Here is a 23,152-nt window from a genome sequence, read left to right as displayed (position 1 = left end):
AGAGAGAGGATGGACGGAGGGAGGAAGGAAAGAAAGGATAGAGAGGGGGAGGGACGGAGGAGGGAGGAAGGAAAGGATAGAGAGAGGGGGGAGGGACGGAGGGAGGGAGGAAGAAAGGATAGAGAGAGGGGGGAGGGACGGAGGGAGGGAGGAAGGAAAGGAAGAGAGGGGAGGGACGGAGGGAGGAAGGAAGGAAAGGATAGAGAGAGGGGAGAGGGACGGAGGGAGGGAGGAAAGAAAGGATAGAGAGGGGGGGGGACGGAGGGAGGGAGGAAGGAAAGGATAGAGGGAGGAAGGAAGGGAGAGAGGGAGGAAGAAGGGAGGAAGGAAAGGATAGAGAGAGGGTGGGAGGGACGGAGGGAGGGAGGAAGGAAAGGAGAGAGAGAGGGGAGGGACGGAGGGAGGGAAAGGAGAGAGGGGAGGGATGGAGGGAGGAAGGAAGGAAAGGAGAGAGGGGGAGGGACGGAGGGAGGAAGGAAGGAAAGGAGAGAGAGAGGGGGAGGGACGGAGGGAGGGAGGAAAGAAAGGATAGAGAGAGGGGAGGGAGGGAAGGAGGAAGGAAAGGAGAGAGGGAGGAAGGAAGGGAGAGAGGGAGGGAAGAAGGGAGGAAGGAAAGGATAGAGAGAGGGGGAGGGACGGAGGGAGGAAGGAAGGAAAGGATAGAGAGAGGGGGGAGGGAGGGGAGGGAGGAAGGAAAGGAGAGAGGAGAGGAGGGAGGGAGGAGGAGGAGGAAAGGAGAGAGAGAGGAGGGAAGGAGGAAGGAAGGAAAGGATAGAGAGAGGGGGGAGGGGACGGAGGGAGGGAAGGAAGGAAAGGAGAGAGTGAGGGATGGAGGGAGGAAGGAGGACAGGAGAGAGAGGAGGGACGGAGGGAGGAAGGAAGAAAGGATAGAGAGGGGGGAGGGCGGAGGGAGGGAGAAGGAAAGGATAGAGAGAGGGGGGAGGGACGGAGGGAGGGAGGAAGGAAAGGAGAGAGAGAGGAAGGAGGGAGAGAGGGAGGAAGGAAAGGATAGAAAGGGAGAGGGAGGGAAGGAAGAAGGAAGAAGGGAGAGAGGGAAGAAGGAAGAGAGACAGGGAGGGACGGAGGGAGGGAGGAAGGAAAGGATAGAGAGAGGGGAGGGGGGAGGGACGGAGGGAGGGAGGAAGGAAAGGAGAGAGGGGAGGGACGGAGGGAGGAAGGAAGGAAAGGATAGAGAGAGGGGGGAGGGATGGAGGGAGGAAGGAAGGAAAGGAGAGAGAGGAGGGAGGAGGAGGAAGGAAAGAAAGGATAGAGAGGGGGGAGGGACGGAGGGAGGGAGGAAGGAAAGGATAGAGAGAGGGGGGAGGGACGGAGGGAAGGAGGAAGGAAAAGATAGAGAGAGGGGGAGGAGGGGGGAGGGGAGGAAGGAAAGGAGAGAGAGAGGAAGGAAGGGAGAGAGGAGGAAGGAAAGGATAGAAAGGGAGAGGGAGGGAAGGAAGGAAGGAAAGAAGGGAGAGAGGGAAGAAGGAAGAGGAGAAGGGGGACGGAGGAGGGAGGAAGGAAAGGATAGAGAGAGGGGGGAGGGACGGAGGGAGGGAGGAAGGAAAGGAGAGAGGGGAGGGACGGAGGGAGGAAGGAAAGAAAGGAATGAGAGGGGGGAGGGACGGAGGGAGGGAGGAAGGAAAGGATAGAGAGAGGGGGGAGGGACGGAGGGAGGGGAGAAGGAAAGGAGAGAGGGGAGGGACGGAGGGAGGGAGGAAGGAATGGATAGAGAGAGGGGGGAGGGACGGAGGGAGGGAGGAAGGAAAGGAGAGAGAGAGGGGGAGGGACGGAGGGAGGGAGGAAGGAAGAGAGAGAGAGGGGGGAGGGACGGAGGGAGGGAGGAAGGAAAGGAGAGAGGGGAGGGACGGAGGGAGGAAGGAAGGAAAGAGAGAGAGGGGAGAACGGAGGGAGGAAGGAAAGAAAGGATAGAGAGGGGGGAGGGACGAAGGGAGGGAGGAAGGAAAGGAGAGAGGGGAGGGACGGAGGGAGGAAGGAAGGAAAGGATAGAGAGAGGGGGAGGGACGGAGGGAGGGAGGAAGGAAAGGAGAGAGGGGAGGGATGGAGGGAGGAAGGAAGGAAAGGAGAGAGAGAGGGACGGAGGGAGGAAGGAAAGAAAGGATAGAGAGGGGGGAGGGACGGAGGGAGGGAGGAAGGAAAGGATAGAGAGAGGGGGGAGGGACGGAGGGAGGGAGGAAGGAAAGGATAGAGAGAGGGGGGAGGGACGGAGGAGGAAGGAAAGGAGAGAGGGGAGGGCGGAGGGAGGAAGGAAGGAAAGGATAGAGAGAGGGGGGAGGGACGGAGGGAGGGAGGAAGGAAAGGAGAGAGAGAGAGGGGGGAGGGACGGAGGGAGGGAGGAAGGAAAGGAGAGAGAGGGGAGGAGGGAAGGAGGAAGGAAAGGAGAGAGGGAGGAAGGAAGGGAGGAGAGGGAGGGAAGAAGGGAGGAAGGAAAGGATAGAGAGAGGGGGGAGGGAGGGTGGGAGGGAGGGAGGAAGGAAAGGAGAGAGAGAGGAAGGAAGGGAGAGAGGGAGGAAGGAAAGGATAGAAAGGAGAAGGAGGGAAGGAAGAAGGAAAGAAGGGAGAGAGGGAAGAAGGAAGAGAGACAGGGAGGGAAGGAGGGAGGGAGGAAAGGGATAGAGAGGAGAGGGGAGGGAGGGTGGGAGGGAGGGAGGAAGGAAAGGAGAGAGAGAGGAAGGAAGGGAGGGAGGAAGGAAGGAAAGGATAGAGAGAGGGGGGAGGGACGGAGGGAGGGAGGAAGGAAAGGAGAGAGGGGAGGGATGGAGGGAGGAAGGAAGGAAAGGAGAGAGAGGAGGGACGGAGGGAGGAAGGAAAGAAAGGATAGAGAGGGGGGAGGGACGGAGGGAGGGAGGAAGGAAAGGATAGAGAGAGGGGGGAGGGACGGAGGGAGGGAGGAAGGAAAGGAGAGAGAGAGGAAGGAAGGGAGAGAGGGAGGAAGGAAAGGATAGAAAGGGAGAGGGAGGGAAGGAAGAAGGAAAGAAGGGAGAGAGGGAAGAAGGAAGAGAGACAGGGAGGGACGGAGGGAGGGGGAAGGAAAGGATAGAGAGAGGGGGGAGGGACGGAGGGAGGGAGGAAGGAAAGGAGAGAGGGGAGGGACGGAGGAGGAAGGAAGGAAAGGATAGAGAGAGGGGGGAGGGATGGAGGGAGGAAGGAAGGAAAGGAGAGAGAGAGGGACGGAGGGAGGAAGGAAAGAAAGGATAGAGAGGGGGGAGGGACGGAGGGAGGAGGAAGGAAAGGATAGAGAGAGGGGGAGGGACGGAGGGAGGGAGGAAGGAAAAGATAGAGAGAGGGGGGAGGGTGGGAGGGAGGGAGGAAGGAAAGGAGAGAGAGAGGAAGGAAGGGAGAGAGGGAGGAAGGAAAGGATAGAAAGGGAGAGGGAGGGAAGGAAGAAGGAAAGAAGGGAGAGAGGGAAGAAGGAAGAGAGACAGGGAGGGACGGAGGGAGGGAGGAAGGAAAGGATAGAGAGAGGGGGGAGGGACGGAGGGAGGGAGGAAGGAAAGGAGAGAGGGGAGGGACGGAGGGAGGAAGGAAAGAAAGGATAGAGAGGGGGGAGGGACGGAGGGAGGGAGGAAGGAAAGGATAGAGAGAGGGGGGAGGGACGGAGGGAGGGAGGAAGGAAAGGAGAGAGGGGAGGGACGGAGGGAGGGAGGAAGGAAAGGATAGAGAGAGGGGGGAGGGACGGAGGGAGGGAGGAAGGAAAGGAGAGAGAGAGGGGGAGGGACGGAGGGAGGGAGGAAGGAAAGGAGAGAGAGAGGGGGAGGGACGGAGGGAGGGAGGAAGGAAAGGAGAGAGGGGAGGGACGGAGGGAGGAAGGAAGGAAAGGAGAGAGAGGAGGGACGGAGGGAGGAAGGAAAGAAAGGATAGAGAGGGGGGAGGGACGAAGGGAGGGAGGAAGGAAAGGAGAGAGGGGAGGGACGGAGGGAGGAAGGAAGGAAAGGATAGAGAGAGGGGGGAGGGACGGAGGGAGGGAGGAAGGAAAGGAGAGAGGGGAGGGATGGAGGGAGGAAGGAAGGAAAGGAGAGAGAGGAGGGACGGAGGGAGGAAGGAAAGAAAGGATAGAGAGGGGGGAGGGACGGAGGGAGGGAGGAAGGAAAGGATAGAGAGAGGGGGGAGGGACGGAGGGAGGGAGGAAGGAAAGGATAGAGAGAGGGGGGAGGGACGGAGGGAGGAAGGAAAGGAGAGAGGGGAGGGACGGAGGGAGGAAGGAAGGAAAGGATAGAGAGAGGGGGGAGGGACGGAGGGAGGGAGGAAGGAAAGGAGAGAGAGAGGGGGAGGGACGGAGGGAGGGAGGAAGGAAAGGAGAGAGAGGGGAGGGAGGGAAGGAGGAAGGAAAGGAGAGAGGGAGGAAGGAAGGGAGAGAGGGAGGGAAGAAGGGAGGAAGGAAAGGATAGAGAGAGGGGGGAGGGAGGGTGGGAGGGAGGGAGGAAGGAAAGGAGAGAGAGAGGAAGGAAGGGAGAGAGGGAGGAAGGAAAGGATAGAAAGGGAGAGGGAGGGAAGGAAGAAGGAAAGAAGGGAGAGAGGGAAGAAGGAAGAGAGACAGGGAGGGAAGGAGGGAGGGAGGAAAGGATAGAGAGAGAGGGGAGGGAGGGTGGGAGGGAGGGAGGAAGGAAAGGAGAGAGAGAGGAAGGAAGGGAGAGAGGGAGGAAGGAAAGGATAGAAAGGGAGAGGGAGGGAAGGAAGAAGGAAAGAAGGGAGAGAGGGAAGAAGGAAGAGAGACAGGGAGGGAAGGAGGGAGGGAGGAAAGGATAGAGAGAGAGGGAGAGGGACGGAAGGAGGAAGGAAGGGATAGAGGGAGGGAAGGAGGGAAGAAGGAAAGAATAGAGAGGGGGAAGGGAGGGAGGAAAGAAAGAGGGGGAGGGAGGGAGGAGAGGAAAAGCGAGGAAGGAAGGGAAGGAGTAGAGGAAGGGAAGGAGGGAAGGAGGGAAGAGTGTGGAAAAGAGGGGAAGGGAAGGGAAAGCGGTGGAGGGGAAGAGGTAAAGGTGGGGAGAAGAAAGGAAGGGAAAAAAGGAAGAGTGTGTGGGGAAGGAAAGAAGAGAGAGGAAGGGAGGAGGGGAGAAGAAAGGACGGGAAGGAAGGAACAAAAGGAAAAAGTGTGGAGAAGGATGGATACATGGATGGATGGAAGGAAGGAAGGAAGGAAGGAGCAAAGTCATCTGAGTTTTCAGGGGCTCATCGGGAGCGAAGGAAGCCCCCTAACCGGGCTCTCATTGCGAATCTCTCCTCGTCAAACACAACGGGCCTCCTTCCCTCCACGTCTTGCTGGCTCTCCACCCAGATTTCTTCAGCCTGCTGCCTCCTTGCCTATCAATTGGGGTGTCAAATCCCAGCGTCCCCTGCCCGCCCCCCCCCCGACTCTGGGGTTCCGTTTCTACTCACCCGCTGACCGTGGACGATGGTTTTGTGCTCCCGGGCCACCCGGGTCGCCCACTTCCTGGCTTCCTTGTTCAGGCTGTGCTCTTCCGTGGCCCCCGTCTCCGATTCCAGCTGCCGACTCTGGAAGACAAGAGAGGGGGAAGGAGAATCTGCCTGCGAAGGGGTGGGATTCTTGGGACGAAAGCCCGCTCGCCCTTTCCAGAGTCACCCGGTTCCTTTCCTTTTTACAAAAATAAAAATAAAAATAAAAAAAATAATAATAAAATTTCCGGCCCTCTACGCACAAAGAGGCTTTTTTCCCCCAGTTTCTTGCTATCAGCCGTTCCGAATAACAAGACAATGTCAAAACACAGGAAAAGGCCCTTTTTTGTCCACGACCTTGGCGGCTGGAAAAGGAGGAGGGGAGAAAAACTTTAACCATTTGGCCTTGAATTCTTTTGGAAAACAACCTGGGGGGGGGGGGAGAGAGAGAGAGAGAGAGAGAGAGAGAGAGAGAGAGAGAGAGAGAGAGAGAAAAGGAAAGAATGAAGAAAGGAAGGAAAAGAAAGGCAAAGAAAGAGAAAAAAAAGTAATGAAAGAAGGAAGGAAAAAGGGAGGGATAGGGAGGGAGGAAGAGAAGAAAAGAGAAGAGAAGGAAGGAAGGGACAGGGAGGGAGAAAGAGGAGAGAAGAGAAAAGAAGAGAAGAAAAGAAAAGAGAAAGAAGGAAGGAAGGGAGGGAGGGAGAAAGAGAAGAGAAGAGAAGGCAGGAGAAAGAAGAGAAGGGAAGGAAGGAAGGAAGGAAAAGAAAGAGAAAAAAAGTAATGAAAGAAGGAAGGAAAAAGGGAGGGAGGAAGAGAAGAAAAGAGAAGAGAAGGAAGGAAGGGACAGGGAGGGAGAAAGAGAAGAGGAGAGAAGAGAAAAGAAGAGAAGAGAAGAGAAGAAAAGAGAAAGAAGGAAGGGAGGGAGGGAGAAAGAGAAGAGGAGAGAAGAGAAAAGAAGAGAAGAGAACAGAAGAAAAGAGAAAGAAGGAAGGGAGGGAGGGAGAAAGAGAAGAGGAGAGAAGGCAGGAGAAAGAAGAGAAGGGAAGGGAAGGAAGGAAAAGAAACGCAAAGAAAGAGAGAAATTAAGGAAAAGTAATGAAAGAAAGAAGGAGAAGGGAGGGAGGAAGAGAAGAGAAGGGAGGGAGGAAGAGAAGGAAGGAAGGAAGGAAGGAAGGAAGGAAAAGAAAAACGAGAGAAGGACTAAATTAAAGAGAGCTTTCCTTCCATCCAGCAGAGACTTCAGTGGCACGTGAAGGAGCAATTTGACAAGCCGCAGAAGACATCCGGGGCCACGGGCGAAATCTGGGCAGCATGAACGCTTAAGGGACCAAATCTTATTTCTCCCGCACGGCGTTTGCCACAAAGCCCCTATTTTATAACCTGCAACGGATCGGCGGACGCTGAGCAACAGAAATCCTTAAATCCTTACCAACCCAGTCCATGCATTTACCCCAAAGAAAAAGTCTTTTTTAAATAATAATAATAATAATAATAATAATAATAATAATAATAATAATAATAATAATAATAATAATAATATACCCCACCCTCCCCACTTGTCAAGCACATGCGTTGGGAGTCTCGGTGTGCAGACCGGTTCTCGCACCACGACTCGGCCATCGCAAAAGACCCCCCCGTGATGCGACAACCGTCTTTGGCACGGCGAGCCTCCGAAAGGAAAGGGAGCGCTCGGAGAGAGGGGGATCGTGAAAAAGAGAAGCATTCCAACCCAAATTCCCTGAATATCTTTCCCCCCCCCACCACCCAAAAGAAAAAAAAAGGAGCAAAAAACTTTATAGAGAGAAGCCACGCAGCCACGCCGGGGAAAATCAGACCGCGAGTCCTTGCAGCAGAAAAGAAATTTAGAAAGTCAAACCTCCTGTGCTAACAATTTTGCACTTCTGTCTTCTTTGTGCCAGCAAACTACCTTGCACAGGCAGGTATGAAATATGTCCTAAAATAAAAAAAGGAACATCTCACACCTAAAGCTCTTCTTTGTGGGGTCTTCGTTCTTCACACCGGGGGGCATTGGTAGCAGGAGAGTCCAACCGTGGCCCCTTTAAGGTCTGCGGACTTCAACTCCCAGAATTCCCCAGCCAGCCGCGGCTGGCTGGGGAATTCTGGGAGTTGAAGTCCGCAAGTCTCGAGGTAGCCAAAGTTGGGTGCCATTGCTTCAAAAGCTTCTAGAGGTAGTGCTTGACTTACGGCCGCCAGGGAGCCCAGAATTTCTGTGGTTAAGCGAGACGCTTTGTTTTACGACCTTTCTCACCGCCGTCCTTCAGCGAATCGCTGCAGTCGTTATGGCGTCAGCAACACGGCCGTTCGGGGAGTCTGGTTTTCCCCACTGACTTGGCTTGGGAGAAGGCCTGGGAAACTGCAAGCGTCGTAAATGTGAGTCGGTCGCCAAGCGACTGAATTCTGATCACGTGACCGTGGGGATGCTGCAGCCGTCAGTGTGAAAAACGATTGTTAAGTCACTTTTTCCCCCCAGTGCTTGTTGTAACCTGGAACGGTCAACGAACGAATGGCCGCAAGTCAAGGACTACAGGTACTAAATTGGCGAAGGAGCAGCTGCTTTAAAAAGCCAAGGCCGCCTCTGTGTTACCTCGTCGTGATAATAATGAACTGGCGATTTGCAGGAATTCCCTGTTCGCGGTATTCTATAGTTGTCTCTCTAAACCAGGGATCTTCCAACTTGGCCCTTTTTTTAAAAAAATCCCATTTATATCCCGCCCTTCTCCAAAGACTCAGGGCGGCTTACAATCTAAGAAGCACAAATCAATGTGCTTAGCAATAGCCTTCATTCTATGTATATGCCTGCTTATTAGGGCTTTCACACACACACCAAGCGGCATTATTACAAAGTCAGCTTATTGCCCCCAACAATCTGGGTCCTCATTTTACCTACCTCGGAAGGATGGGAGGCTGAGTCAACCTTGAGCCTGGTGGGACGCGAACCTGCACTAATTGCAGGCAGCTGGTGTTACTTAGGGAGGCATTAGCCCACTGCTCCACCAAGGGTCTTTTATGACTTGTGGACTTCAACTCCCAGAATTCCTCAGCCAGGCATGCTGGCTGAGGAATTCTGGGAGTTGAAGTCCACAAGTCATGAAGGGGCCATAGTTCCCCCATGCTGGCTGAGGAATTCTGGGAGTTGAAGTCCACAAGTCATGAAGGGGCCATAGTTCCCCCATGCTGGCTGAGGAATTCTGGGAGTTGAAGTCCACAAGTCATGAAGGGGCCATAGTTCTCCCACGCTGTCTCAGGAATTCTGGGAGTTGAAGTCCACGAGTCATGAAGGGGCCAAGTTTGAAGACCCCTGCTGTAAACCCAATTTGCTATAGTGAATTACAGAGAGCTGCATTTCAACAAGCAGATGAAGCCACCCACATTTTAAAAGGAAGATATCTTTATTTCTAAAATCAGGGTGATGGGCCAACTTCTTCACCTGGAGAAGACGCCTTGATTGAACGGAATAACAAGAGCTGGAAGGGACCTTGGAGGTCTTCTAGTCCAACCCCCTGCTCAAGCAGGAGGTAGCATTTCAGACAAGTGGCTGTCCAATCTCCTGTTGAAAATTTCCAGCGTCGGGGCACCCACCACTTCTGAAGGCAAGTCGTTCAGAATAACAGAACGGTTGAGTTGGAAGGGACCTCGGAGGTCATCTAGTCCAACCCGCTGCTCGAGCAGGAAACCCTACACCATTTCTGACAAGGGGCTGTCCTGTCTCTTCTTGAAAGCCTCCAGTTTGAGAAACCCTGATTTTTAGCATCTCCAGACTCTACTCACCAACATATGAGGCAGAGGGACAATATTGTCAGGCCAAACAAAAAAACTTGTAGAAAGAATTCAGGCTTGGAGAACTACTCACAAGAAAATGGAGTTTCTCACCTACCTTCCCAGATATACAAAATCTGAGAAACTCTACAGTGAAACAGCAGCTGAACCTGTGGGGTTTTTTTTAAAAAAAATAAAAATAAAATAAATATAGAAAACCCTGAACAGAAACAAGCATTGATTGCTTGCCAAAGACCGGGCCATTAAAACAAAAATGGCTTTGGAAAGATATGAAGTGGGGTTATTGTAGAGTTTGGTGAAGCCCGTCCATATTTCTGATCCAACCACCCATATAAGGGAAGGGTACGATGGATTTATAATTCACAAAAACCTTGCCACTCGAAAGAGTAGTGTTGAATTTATTGCCCGGTTGGTGATCTTCTCACTTTGAATCTCCATTTTTTAAAAAATAAATTCTTTAGTGTTTTTGTTTTTTTAAAAAAGCTTCTGGACAGAACTTGCTGAATTTCAAGAAAGAAAGAAAGAAAGAAGGCAGAAAGAGACAGAGAAAGAAAGAAAGAAAGAAAGAAAGAAAGAGAGAGAGAGAGAGAGAGAGAGAGAGAGAGAGAGAAAGAAAGAAAGAAAGAAGGCAGAAAGAGACAGAGAAAGAAAGAAAGAAAGAAAGAAAGAAAGAAAGAGACAGAGAGAGAGAGAGAGAGAGAGAGAGAAAGAAAGAAAGAAAGAAAGAAAGAAAGAAAGAAAGAAAGAAGAGGGGGGAGAAAGAGAGAGAAAGAAAGAGAGAAAGAGAAAGAAAGAAATGAAGAAAGAAAGAAAATTTCTCATCTACCCCAGAAAGACAGAATTTCTCCCATCTGCCCCACGAAAAAAAAAAAAAAAGAAATTCTCCCATTTACCCCAGAAAGACAGACAGACAAAAAGAAAGAAAATTAGAAGGGTAAAGTCCTCTTGGTTTAAACAATAGAAAAACAGCAACCCCCCCCCATCTTTTGCTTTCCTTTGCAGACAAGCCAACTTTCGCGGCAGCTGTGTTAGGATCTGGGCTTTTTCCACAGGGGCTGCATTGAGGTTTAAAGGGAAGCCGAAGAGATCATCTTTCAAAGAAGGTTGGCAAACATCTACAGGAGCCACTGTTTGAGGATAAATGTAAAGATATTTTTTTTAAAAAAAAGAGCTCTCTTTTGGGGGGGGGGTGTCAACGAGTGTGTGTTCACACAACCTTGTCGATCCAACAGAATGGGGTGACTCGTGCCCTCTTGCAAATCAGCTTAGTGGAATGAAAAGGTTTGGGGTTGCTACCCTCCTGATGAGATCCGTGGGGTTTAAAAGGAAAAATATTCTCCCTTTTTGGTTTTTTTCCTCCCCCAAAATCAGAGTTTGCTTTGCTGCAATGCTTCTCTGAGGTTTACAGGCGATCGGTTTCAAGGAACAGGAAGCTGAAGGGATTTTGGACAGTTCAATTTAGATAGAGACAGAGACTCAAGTTACTCCTTTATATCATCATCATTCCTCATCATTCTAGCCATGGTCCATCCATGGAAGGAATAGAACAGAACAGAAATATAGAATAGAAATACAGAACAGAACAGAACAGAATAGAAATATAGAATAGAAATATAGAATAGAATAGAATAGAATAGAATAGAAATACAGAATAGAATAGAAATACAGAAGAGAACAGAAGAGAATAGAAATATAGAAGAGAATAGAAAAGAAAAGAAATACAGAACAGAACAGAAATACAGAATAGCATAGAATAGAAATACAAAATAGAATTGAATAGAAATACAGAATAGAATAGAAATACAGAATAGAACAAAATAAATACAGAATAGAAATATAGAACAGAATATAAATACAGAATAGAATAAAATATAAATACAGAATAGAATATAAATACAGAATAGAATATAAATACAGAATAGAATAGAAAATAGAAATACAGAATAGAATAGAATATAAATACAGAATAGAATAAAACAGAAATACAGAAGAATAGAAATACAGAATAGAATAGAAATACAGAATAGAATAGAAATATAGAATATTTATTTATTTATTTATTTAATTGGATTTGTATACTCACCCTTTCCCGGATATAAATACAGAATAGAATAAAACAGAAATACAGAATTGAATAGAAATACAGAATAGAATAGAAAAGAATAGAATAAAAATACAGAATAGAATAAAAATACAGAATAGAATAGAAATACAGAATAGAATAGAAATACAGTACGGTCCTGGGCCCACCACACTTGCTGATGTCAGCGCTCTGTCAGTGTTTTGTGTCTCTTTCCAGGATGTTTTGGATCGAGTGGGATCCACTCTACGAGCACCCTGGTCCATCTGCCTTCAGTCCTTCTTGCTCTGTGACTGGCCTGTTTCCATTTCTGTCCTTTTACCCTCTGGATGGCCATCATACATTTTTCTTTCTTCTCTAACCCACGTGTCGGTCTTCCTATCTTGTCTTGTGAATTCCAGCAACCCTTCTTTATATTTTTTAGCCTCCAGGCCCCTGATCATCTTTGTTGCTCTTCTCTGCACTCTTTCCAGAGTCTTGACATCTTTTTTACATCGTGGTGACCAAAACTGGATGCCGTATTGCAAGTGTGGCCTTACCAAGGCCTTGTAAAGTGGTATTAACACCTCACGTGATCTTGATTCTGTTCCTCTGTTAATGCAGCCTAGCACTGTGTTGGCTTTTTTGGCAGCTGCAGCACACGGCTGGCTCATGAATAGAATAGAATAGAATAGAATAGAATAGAATAGAATAGAATAGAATAGAATAGAATAGAATAGAATAGAATAGAATAGAATAGAATAGAATAGAATAGAATAGAATAGAATAGAATAGAATAGAATAGAATAGATAGAATAGAATAGAATAGAATAGAATAGAATAGAATAGAATAGAATAGAATAGAATAGAACAGAACGGAAAGGAATAGAATAGAAAATATGGAATAGAATGGAATGGAATAAAATAGAACAGAACAGAACAGCAGCTGGAAGGGACCTTGGAGGTCTTCTAGTCCAGCCCCCTGCTCAAGCAGGAGAACCTATACCATTTCAGACAAGTGAATGTCCAGTCTCTTCTTAAAAACTTCCAAGGATGCAGCGCCCACAACTTCGAGAGGCTGTCCTCACTGTTAGGAACTTCCTCCTTAATTCCAGGTTGCTTCTCTCCTTGATTAGCTTCCATCCATTGTTTCTTGTCCTGCCTTCAGGGGCTTTGGAGAATAATTTGACCTTCTCTTCTTTGTGGAAACCCCTCAGATACTGGAACACTGCTGTCATGTCTCCCCTGTTTCTTCTTTTCTTTAGACTAGGTCAGGGGTAGGCAACCTTGGCTCTTTTATGACTCGTGGACTTCAACTCCCAGAATTCCTGAGCCAGCCATGCTGAGGGAAAAGGGAGAGGTTTCCAAGCTGAGCCATGCTGGCTCAGGAATTCTGGGAGTTGAAGTCCACCAGTCATGAAGAGTCAGTTTTCCCATGCTGGCTGAGGAATTCTGGGAGTTGAAGTCCACGAGTCATAAATGAGCCAAGGTTGCCTACCCCTTGACTAGCCAAACCCAAGTCCCGCAGCCGTTCTTCATATGTTTTAGTCTCCAGGCCTTGGATCATCTTAGTTGCTCTTCTCTGAACTATTGCCAAGGTCTCAACATCTTTTTTTGTAGTATGAAGTGTGTAGTATGAACTTAAGTGATTGTCCTCTAAGACTCCTAGATCCCTTCCATAAGTTACTATTGAGCCAGGTAGCACTTATTCTGCACCTGTGCATTTGATTTTTCTCAGGTGCTTTTTGGCTGGCTCACATTTAAGCTCATGTTTAATCAGCACGGAAGAAGACCCATCAAAAACACCCACGCTTGTCCAAAACCATTTTGGGGGGTTATATATATATATATATATATATATATATATATATATATATATATATATATATATATATATATATATATATATATATATATATATATATATAAGGGACGCGGTGGCTCAGTGGGTTAGGACGCTGAGCTTGTCGATCGGAAGGTCGGCAGTTTGGCGGGTCGAATCCCGAGTGCCGCGTAGCAGAGTGAGCGCCTGTTACTCGTCCCAGCTTCTGCCCACCTAGCAGTTCGAAAGCATGTAAAAATGCAAGTAGAAAAATAGGGACCACTACGGTGGGAAGGTAACAGCGTTCCGTGCGCCTTTGGCGTCTAGTCATGCCGGCCACATGACCACGGAGATGTCCTCGGACAAGCGCTGGCTCTTCGGCTATGAAACGGAGATGAGCACCGGCCCCTAGAGTCGGAAACGACTAGCACACATGTGCGGGGGAACCTTTACCTTTATATATATATATATATATATATATATATATATATATATAAAAATAATATATATATAAATAATATATATATATATATATATATATATATATATATATATATATATATATATATATATATATATATATATATATAAATAATATATATATAAATAATATATATATATATATATATATATATATATATATATATATATATATATATATATATATATATATATATATATATATATATATATATATATATATATGGGACGCGGTGGCTCAGTGGGTTAGGACGCTGAGCTTGTCGATCAGAAGGTCGGCAGTTTGGCGGGTCGAATCCCGAGTGCCGCGTAACAGAGTGAGCGCCTGTTACTCGTCCCAGCTTCTGCCAACCTAGCAGTTCGAAAGCACGTAAAAAATGCAAGTAGAAACCGGCCCCTGGAGTCGGAAACGACCCAAAACAGGAAAGGACAACTTCAAAATGTTTGTGTAAGCTCTTTGGAACATTAATCTTGCCAACCTATATGGCTGTGGATGACTTCTCACAGGATCACATGCTGCTGAAGGAAGGCCCCCCCCCCATCTCCGATCAGGAAACACACACACAATCACTGCAAGCAAATTTCCTCCCTTATTTTGCCCCTGTCCTTGCAAATATGCTTATCTTTGCATTAGTGGGTTTAATAATAAATGTTCTCTGGCTTGCAATTTTTTGGGAGTGGGGGGGGGAGGCGGGGGGGGGGCTTCTGACTCCAAGCCCATCCTTCCGGAATCAGCTTGGGGTCCTCGTGATGAGATTCACCGTGGCAGCAGATGCTTTTTATGAAATTTTACAAAAATGCTTTTCCCATTGGGCTAGGCCGGTTGCGCCCGCAGCCCCTGCGTTTCACTTTTTTAAAAAAAGATTGGTTTATTTTTATCCCGTCTGTGTTGCTTGATAAGCAACTTAAGGCAGCCATCGTAGCTAATAATAGCCCTTCCTCCTCCTCCTCCCTTTTCCCCACAACAGCCCTGTGAGGTGGGCTGGGCTGAGAGAGGGGGACTGGCCCCAAAGTCATCCAGCTGGCTTTTATGCCTAAGGCAGGACTAGAACTCACCGTCTCCTGGTGATTGGCCCCATATCACCCAGCTAGTTGTCATGCCTAAGGCAGGACTAGAATTCACCACCTCCTGGTGATTGGCCCAATGTCACCCACCTAATTATCATGCCTAAGGCAGAACTAGAACTCACCCTCTCCTGGTGATTGGCCCAATGTCACCCAGTCAGCTGAACTAAGGTGGAACTAGAACTCACCGTCTCCAGGTTTCTACCCTGCTGTCTTAACCACTGGACCAGGGGTAGGCAACCTCGGCTCTTTTATGACTCATGGACTTCAACTCCCAGAATTCCTGAGTCAGCATAGCATAGCATAGCTGTCTCAGGAATTCTGGGAGTTGAAGACCATGAGTCATAAAAGAGCCGAGGTTGCCTACCCCTGCACTAGACCACAGGTCTGCAACCCGCGGCTCCGGAGCCGCATGCAGCTCTTTCAGCCGTCTCTTGCGGCTCCCAGTCCTCTGCCATGTGCAGTAAAAAAAAAAAATAATAAGTGGGACTTAAAAAAAGTTCAACCAATCAATTCAAATATGCAGGGTAGGTGCATATCTCACCTTGGCTCCACTCTTCAGTCAAACCCTGTTCTGCACATGCACGCATGTACGCGCATGTGCACACATTTTTTGCGGCTCCCAGTTTTTCCTTTTGTGAGGCAACTGGTTCCGAGTGGCTCTTTCACTGTTTCAGGTTGCTGACCCCTGCACTAGACCAAACTAATGATAAAGGAATATTTTCCTGGCGATGCAGGCACAGACCCCACCAGCTGGAAAAGCTGCATCTTAGGCTCTCATCTTGGAAACCCAGAAAAAAAAAATCATTTCACAGATCAATAACTGTGAATAGCGGATCTTTGTGCCGGAAACGCTGCATCCTAGCGAGGCCTATTAAAACGTCTACGAAGAGCTACTTGATCTTACACTTAATTATCGGTTCAATTGCAGTAAAGAAGAAAAATTTTCCTGTAGAGAAATCAGTTTTGATTTTTTTTTTTTTTTTAGTTCAGGTCAGCAGATTGTGCAGTTAACAGATTTATCACAACGAATGTCTCTGGCAACGACGGCCAGTGAAAAATAATCATGCATTTTCCATGGAAAGCAAGCAAGCAACTTCCTGAACAGCTCCGACATAAAACGAAAATGACGTGGCCAAAATGCATAACAAGTTCTCCTTTGTTCCTGCTTCCTAGGAATAACATCATTCATGTGCTCGGAAAAGACAGCATGGCAAGATTATTATTATTTTTTTTTGCTTTCTGCACACTTCTCCAGAAGAAGGATTCGTGGAACGAAGCACAATATTAAAGACGGAAACGTTAAGTTACATGGACTTTTTTTTTTAAGTTCCTTGACTTATGACCTCTACTTGGAACCAAGGTTTCCATTGCTAAGCGAGGCATTTGTTAAATGGGTCGTTCCAGCTTTTGCAACCTTTTTCGCCACGGTTGACTTTGCATTGCAGAAGCTGGGTAGGAAATTTGCAAATGGCGACCAGCTGACCCCAGGACTCTGCCCCCCTTGATAAATACTTTGCCACTTGCCAAAGCGTCTGGACTTTGATCGTGCGACCGTCGCGGGGGATGCCACAACAGTCGTAAACATGAGGACTGCCTGCAAATCATTTTTTTTTTCGGGGCCGCTGTTAAAACTTTGAAAGTCGCTAAGCAAGCGGTTGTAAGTCAAGGACAACTGGGATGAGTTCCTCGTGTGTCTAGTTGTTTCGTATTCTGGTGTTTTAATCATTGTTTTGTCCATCTGAAGTTTGGGAAGGAACTCAAGTTGTTCGAAGGTTTGGAAAAGAGAATTCTTGCTGTGAAGGGGATCCCGGTTCCTGACCGGCTTGCATTGATCTGAGGACCTCTTATGTTTCCTTTCTTTGTGCGTGGATATAAATGCACATCATCAGGGCTAGAGGGGATGGGTTTGGAGGAGGAGGAGGAGGAGGATTATTTTGGGGTCCTTGGTGCTCTCTGCGGTCACTGCCTCCTAGCACTGATGATGTTCCCCAGTTGGGTAATGAAATGTCTGCAATGAAACAACCCAGCTCAGAGAGCACCAAGGACCCCACAGTCTTTTTTCCTCCTCCTCCTCCTCCTCCTCCTCCTCCTCCTCCTCCTCCTCCTCCTCCTCCTCCTCCTCCTCCTCTTCCTCCTCCTCTTCTCCACAATCTCCACTCCCTTCTGCCATTGATGATGTTACCTAGTTGGGTCATGAAACGTCTGCAAGGAAACCACCCAGCTCAGAGAGCACCAAGGACCCCACAGTTCTCCTCCTCCTCCTCCTCCTCCTCCTCCTCCTCCTCCTCCTCCTCCTCCTCCTCCTCTTCTCCACAATCTCCACTCCCTTCTGGCACTGCTCAAGCTACCTAGTTGGGTCATGAAACGTCTGCAAGGAAACTGCCAAGAGAACACCAAGGACCCCACAGTCCTCCTCCTCCTCCTCTTCTCCACAATCTCCACTCCCTTCTAGCATTGATGATGTTACCTAGTTGGGTCATGAAACGTCTGCAAGGAAACTGCCAAGAGAACACCAAGGACCCCACAGTCCTCCTCCTCCTCCTCTTCTCCACAATCTCCACTCCCTTCTAGCATTGATGATGTTACCTAGTTGGGTCATGAAACGTCTGCAAGGAAACTGCCAAGAGAACACCAAGGACCCCACAGTCCTCCTCCTCCTCCTCTTCTCCACAATCTCCACTCCCTTCTAGCATTGATGATGTTACCTAGTTGGGTCATGAAACGTCTGCAAGGAAACTGCCAAGAGAACACCAAGGACCCCACAGTCCTCCTCCTCCTCCTCCTCCTCTTCTCCACAAACCTCACTGCCTTCTAGCCCTGATGATGTTCCCTAGTTGGATAAACCCAAGCTCAGAAAGCATCAAGGACTCTTCCTCTTCTGCCTCCTCCTCCTCCCCCCCCCCGCTTCTAATACTCATGATGTTCCCGAATTCGGTAACGGAGCATCTGCAGGAAAACCAGCCCAGCTCTGAGAGCGTCAAGCACCCCAGTGTTAAGAAATAAATTTGATTTTTATCCCCCCCCTCCCCATTCACGAAACGCCACAGAGCTTTTGGGGAAGCGGATCCAGCCTTTCGAACCTGTGATGCATTTGTGGGCCACTCGGGCACGGAAGCCAATTTGCGTCATAACCGTGGGTGCGTCATGCATGAGAACGGAACCGCGGCATGGGTAAACGGTGAGAGCGGATTAACGCCATATACCTCCACTAAAGTCACTCTGAGGGCACTGACAAGTGAGGGCTCAATATCCACCAGCTGAACGGCACTAAAACTCTGAATGTCAAAAGTAGCACACGGACAACACACACACAGACACACAGACACACACACAAGACGGTTAGAACTGCAAGGCAAACACAGGTCAATACGGTTAGTCAAAGAAAACGCAACCCACTGTCTTACACAGATCCTCGGCCTCGGCGTTAACCAGGGGTCTTCAAACTTGGCCCTTTTATGACTCGTGGACTTCGACTCCCAGAATTCCTCAGCCATGCCAGGCATGGCTGAGGAATTCTGGGAGTCGAAGTCCACGAGTCATAAAAGGGCCAAGTTTGAAGACCCCTGCCATAAACCGTTTTCAGGAGAGGTCAGATAAACCAGCAGTCTCCAATCTTTGTGGCCTGTGTGGGGGGAAAATGGGGGAACTGGGTCCCACGAAGCGGCGGGCCGGCCCACACGCGTGCATTCAGCACAACTTGTGCAAGCCAACAGCCCGACAGACACACGAGTGCGCACGCAGCTGGGCTTGCTCACCTTGAGCTGCGCATGCGTGCGTACTAGGCCCACCACTTGCGGGGCCCGGTTCCGAACAGACCGCGGGGACTTGGGGACCCCCCCGAGATAAGCCACGGGGCCTTCTCTTTTGGAAGGGGAGAAGCCCAAACTATAATACAGGTAGTCCATGACGTGGGTCCACAATTGGGCCCAAAATTTCTGTGGCTAAGCGAGACACTCGTTCGGTGAGTTTTGCGACCTTTCTTGCCACCATTGTTAAGTGAGTCACTGCAGCTGTTAAGTTAGTAACACAAAAGAGGATCACGTAACTCTGGGGGCATTGCAACTGTCACAAGTACACGCCAGTTTCCAAGTGTCCAAATTCTGATCACAAGACTACGGGGGAGTTGCGACGGTTGTAAGTGCGAAACACGGTCTGAAGTCCCTGTTTTGGGTGCTGTCGTAACTCTGAATGGTCACCCCATGAACGGCGTAAGCCGAGGACTAGCTGTATCTGAAAGTCAAGGGCACGTTTGGGATTTCACAAGGAGGCCGCCCGTGTTTTATCTGACTTTCCTCAAACGTGGCACGGAAGCCAGGCCCACCCGTTTGCCCGTTTCCTCTTTGGGCTGTTTTGCAAAAGCTTTAGAACTTATTTTATTTATTGATTTATTGAATTTATTTGCCGCCCATCTCACAGTGAAACGGCTCTGGGCGGCTTCCAGCATTATCCTCGTTTTTAAATCAGGGCTTTCTGTCTCTTGGAAATAAAACAAAAGTGAAAAAATAAAAAGCTATCTAGGGACATCGATCCAGCCCGACATCCCGTGAGCTTGCAAATACGTGGAGGCGTAAATCTTTAAATATAAACCGGAGTTAATTCTTGAAAACAAAGCAGATAATCGCTTTTTTGGGGTTGTTTTTACGGCTAATTAGCGTTTAGCCCATCTTTGCTCGTAAATTGTGCTCGAGGCAAACGATTCCTGAAGTTCTACAGAGGTTCTAGAATGCGGAACAGAGCGAGAAGCCAGAAATTAACGCCCACGCAAACAAGTTCCTTTAAATAATCAGAGGAGTGATTCCTCTGGTCATCTTCTGAATAATTAAATTAATTTGAAGGGGGACCAAGGAGATCTCATCCCCGTGCCTATTCATCTCCTTGGTTCTAGTTTTTTTTTCTTAGCTTTTTAAAATGTTAATTCTTTTTCTATGTGCGGATAGTCCTCCACTTTATGACCACGATGGAGCCCAACATTTCTGTTGCTAAATGAGACCGTTGTTAAGCGAATTTTTCTCCCCATTTTACCACCTTTCTTGCCACATTTGTTAAAAGTGGATCTCTGCAGTTGACGAGTGAGTAACACGGCTGTTAAATGAATCCGGCTTTCTCATTGATTTTGCTTGTCTGAAGGTCGCAAAAGGGGTCACTCCGACCGTCATAAATATGAGTCAGTTGCCCAAAGTGCCAGAATTTTGATCGTGGGATCTTGAGCATGTTGCAACGGCCATTAACTGTGAAAAATGGTCCTAAGTCGCTTGTCACGATCCCTTTGTTAACTTTGAACAGCTGCTAAACGAACGGTTGTAAGTTCGAGGACTACCTGCAAGCTTTTAAGCCGCCCAGGATCGCTTTATCGGTGAGAGGGGGCAGCATATAAATTTAATAAGTAAATAAATAAAACAGCTGCTTTCATAGGAAAGAACATTCTTGGTTATATTAAACTGAATTAAGCAAAATCCCTTTCTCCCCCCCCCCCATTAGGGTGGCACCAGAAGGCTAAACAGCTAAAATAAAAACAGGGGGGGGGGAACCCAAAAAACAGTTAAATTGGCAGTTAAAAGGCCCACTTAAAGAGGGGGGGGGGTCTGGTGGTTAAAGGAGAAGTATAGTAACACATCCCATTTCTTTGGGGTGTTGTTTCTCAACCTTAGCAAGAATTCTGAGAGTTGAAGTTCCACCCCTCTTAAAAGTTGCCCAGGTTGAGAAATGTCGATCTGCCTGTATGTGGATTAAAAGCATTTCTGGATCTTGGGACCCGTTTGGCGTACGCTGCAAGGAGATGGGAAAAGTGGACGACACTCACACCCCTTAGGACAGGGCTTGGGGGACCACGGCCCCGCCTTTCTATGTCTTCTGGACTTCAACTCCCCAAAGTCCTGAACCAGCATTCATGGCTGGCTCAGGGATTCTGGGAGTTGAAGTCCAGAGGTCGTAAAAGGGCCGTCGTTCCCCCTCCTGCCTTAGGAGCACAGCTCTGCCTGCAAAACATCTGAGTGACCACCTTCAAACATCTGGACCTCCGTTCCCATCACCACTGCTGGATTAGAGGAACGGAAAGAGTTTCTGATTTGGTGATTTCCACCCACCCACCCCCCTCCGGGGGATTCATATATATATGGGGAGAGGGTCTTGTTCTCTTTGCAGAATGGAAGGAGCCCTCGGAAAGCGTGTACACACACACACACAAACAAAATGGTCGTCAAAAACGTCCTTACGGTGTCACTGTCGCACGGCTGGAACTGGAAGCACGGCGGCTTGTGGAAGACGGAGTTTTCTTGCAAGAAGAGCTGAAAATTGTAATCTCGCACGACCTGGAAAGGGGGGAAAACACCCGCGTTTCAACGTTATGTCAGAAATCGTACAACGGCAAACACAGGTGGTCCTCGGTGTGCGACCGTCCCCTTGGGGCTGCCACTCCCGTCGCTAAGCAGAGTGGCCCTTGAGCGAGTCGCTCTGATGACCGTTTTTTTGTGGTTTTTTTTGCAGAGGTCGTTAAGAGACACCCCCCCCACGGTCGTTAAGGGAACCTTTGCTTGCCAGAAGATCCCAAGTGGAGATCACGTGATCCCAGGTTGCTGAGACCATAGTCAGGCCAAGCGCTTGAATTTGGATTGTCACGCCGTGGGAACGCTACGGTGGTCATAAGTGCGAGGAACGGTTGTACACCACCACATTTTCAGCACTGCTGCAAATTCGAGTGGTCATTAAATAAACGGTCGTAAATCGAGGTCTACCTGGTATTGCGCTAAAGTTATCAAGTTATCAAAAACAACACATTTCCACAATTGCATTGGATGCAAGGGACAAATCTGTTGTTCTTTTGGAATCTATTTTGGATTCCAAAAATCCTATCCAGCCAACTGGCTCAATTGCAGCAAATAATTATGGCACATATATATATATATATATATATATATATATATATATATATATATATATATATATATATATATATATATATATATATATATATATATATATATATATATATATATATATATATATATATATATATATATATATATATATATATATATATATATATATATATATATATATATATTGGTACATGTGGATGTTTTTTTAACGCTCGTTTTTAACCTCCCTAAAAACAAACCACGGACTAACTGCTATGGAACTCTTTATAACCATCCCAATTGTAATGAAAAGCACATTCAGCCTCAGGTTAAAATAAAATCACAGGAAAACAAAAGGGCTTCTCACACACAAATTGATGTGGATTTTTTTTTTAAACCACAACGGTGATCCAAACGTCTTAAAAAGAGGCAGAAAGGCGGACAGACCATCAAAACTGTCAATCTCAATAGTCAAATCATGTTCAGATGAAGAAAATGGATTTGTTTAACATTTGGGGACCCGAGTGGTGGTTAATCTACCTCCCTCTTCTTCCAAAGAGCTTCCATTAATTCAAATGAATTTGAAGGGCAGCTAATCCGATTCTACTCTTTTCGCTTAATATAATGAACTGACGGAAAGGATGTCAAGGTTATGATTTAACAGCCAAACAGCTCATGTAATGATATCAGAAGATGTAATGAGGTAATGCAATATAAGGTGGATGATGCGACGATAGCAATGACTCAGCATGTGTCTCTTTAACAGCAAGCAGGGTCTGTATCTCTTTAGGAGCCTGAGTATAAAAGGGAAGACTATAGCTGGAGTGTCTCTCTCTCTCTCTCTCTCTCATGCGTTTCCTGCTGTAACTGCTGTGTGTTGGATTCTGCTGTATTAACACGTGTATGTATCTTGTTCCTGGTGTATGATATTGTAAATAGTGTAATATAGCATTTAATATAGACCCGTTTTCTGTATTTACTCCTGGATTATCTCAGCGCAATAAGACTGTGCATGCTCTGACAAAGGAGTTTACAGGTTAACATGCCAAGTGCAATAACGTCCAATCCGAACACGAAAGCAACAGGACAAGTAATAATCTTTATGGGATAATAAAATTGAAATGATCTTTATGGCTTCGGTGGGCTGTTTGATTTTCGTTCTACACGCGAGCGACTGGAATTGATGGAACACACACCCAGCCTTGTAAAATTCGGGCCTTCACTCTGTTGAACAGGAATGCAAGCAGTACTCGACTTTACCACCACAGCTCAGCCCAAAATTTCTGTCGCTAAGCGAGACAGTGGTTAAGTGACCTTTGCGGCAATTTACGGCCTATCTTGCCACAGTTGTTAAGTGAATCACTGCAGTTGTTATGTTAGCAACACATAATTGCCTTCCCCGTTGACTTTGCTTGTCAGAAGGTCGCAAAAGGGGATAGAGTGACATCCCCCCCAGAACACTGCGACCTGTCATAAATACGAGTCGGTTGCCAAGCGTCTGAATTTTGATTAGGGAACCATGGGGGCGCTGAAACAGTCGTTAAGGGTGAACAACGGTCGCAAGTCACTTTCTTTTGGCACTGTTGTAATTTTGGATGGTCACTGAATGAGCTGCTATTAAGTCGAGGACCGCTGCGTAACAAGTGGGTGAAGTCAACATCC

At 47.8% G+C, this 23,152-nt stretch overlaps 1 protein-coding gene across 1 annotated transcript in view; it reads right to left on the bottom strand.

Moving 5' to 3' along the window:
• The window catches only part of FCHSD2 (FCH and double SH3 domains 2), a 181,439-nt gene that overhangs the window by 24,957 nt on the left and 133,330 nt on the right, over positions 1-23,152 (bottom strand). The window contains 4 exon segments of the mRNA XM_081327908.1: positions 5,287-5,313; positions 5,316-5,385; positions 5,387-5,508; positions 20,849-20,944. Of these exon segments, the coding sequence (XP_081184034.1) occupies positions 5,287-5,313; positions 5,316-5,385; positions 5,387-5,508; positions 20,849-20,944 (315 nt within the window).

The sequence above is a fragment of the Vipera berus genome (genome assembly GCF_964194415.1).
Source record: "Vipera berus genome assembly, chromosome: 4".
Taxonomy (NCBI): Eukaryota; Metazoa; Chordata; class Lepidosauria; order Squamata; family Viperidae; genus Vipera; species Vipera berus.
The sequence above is the reverse complement of the archived record's forward strand: the minus strand, read 5'-3'. Positions and strand labels throughout refer to the sequence as shown.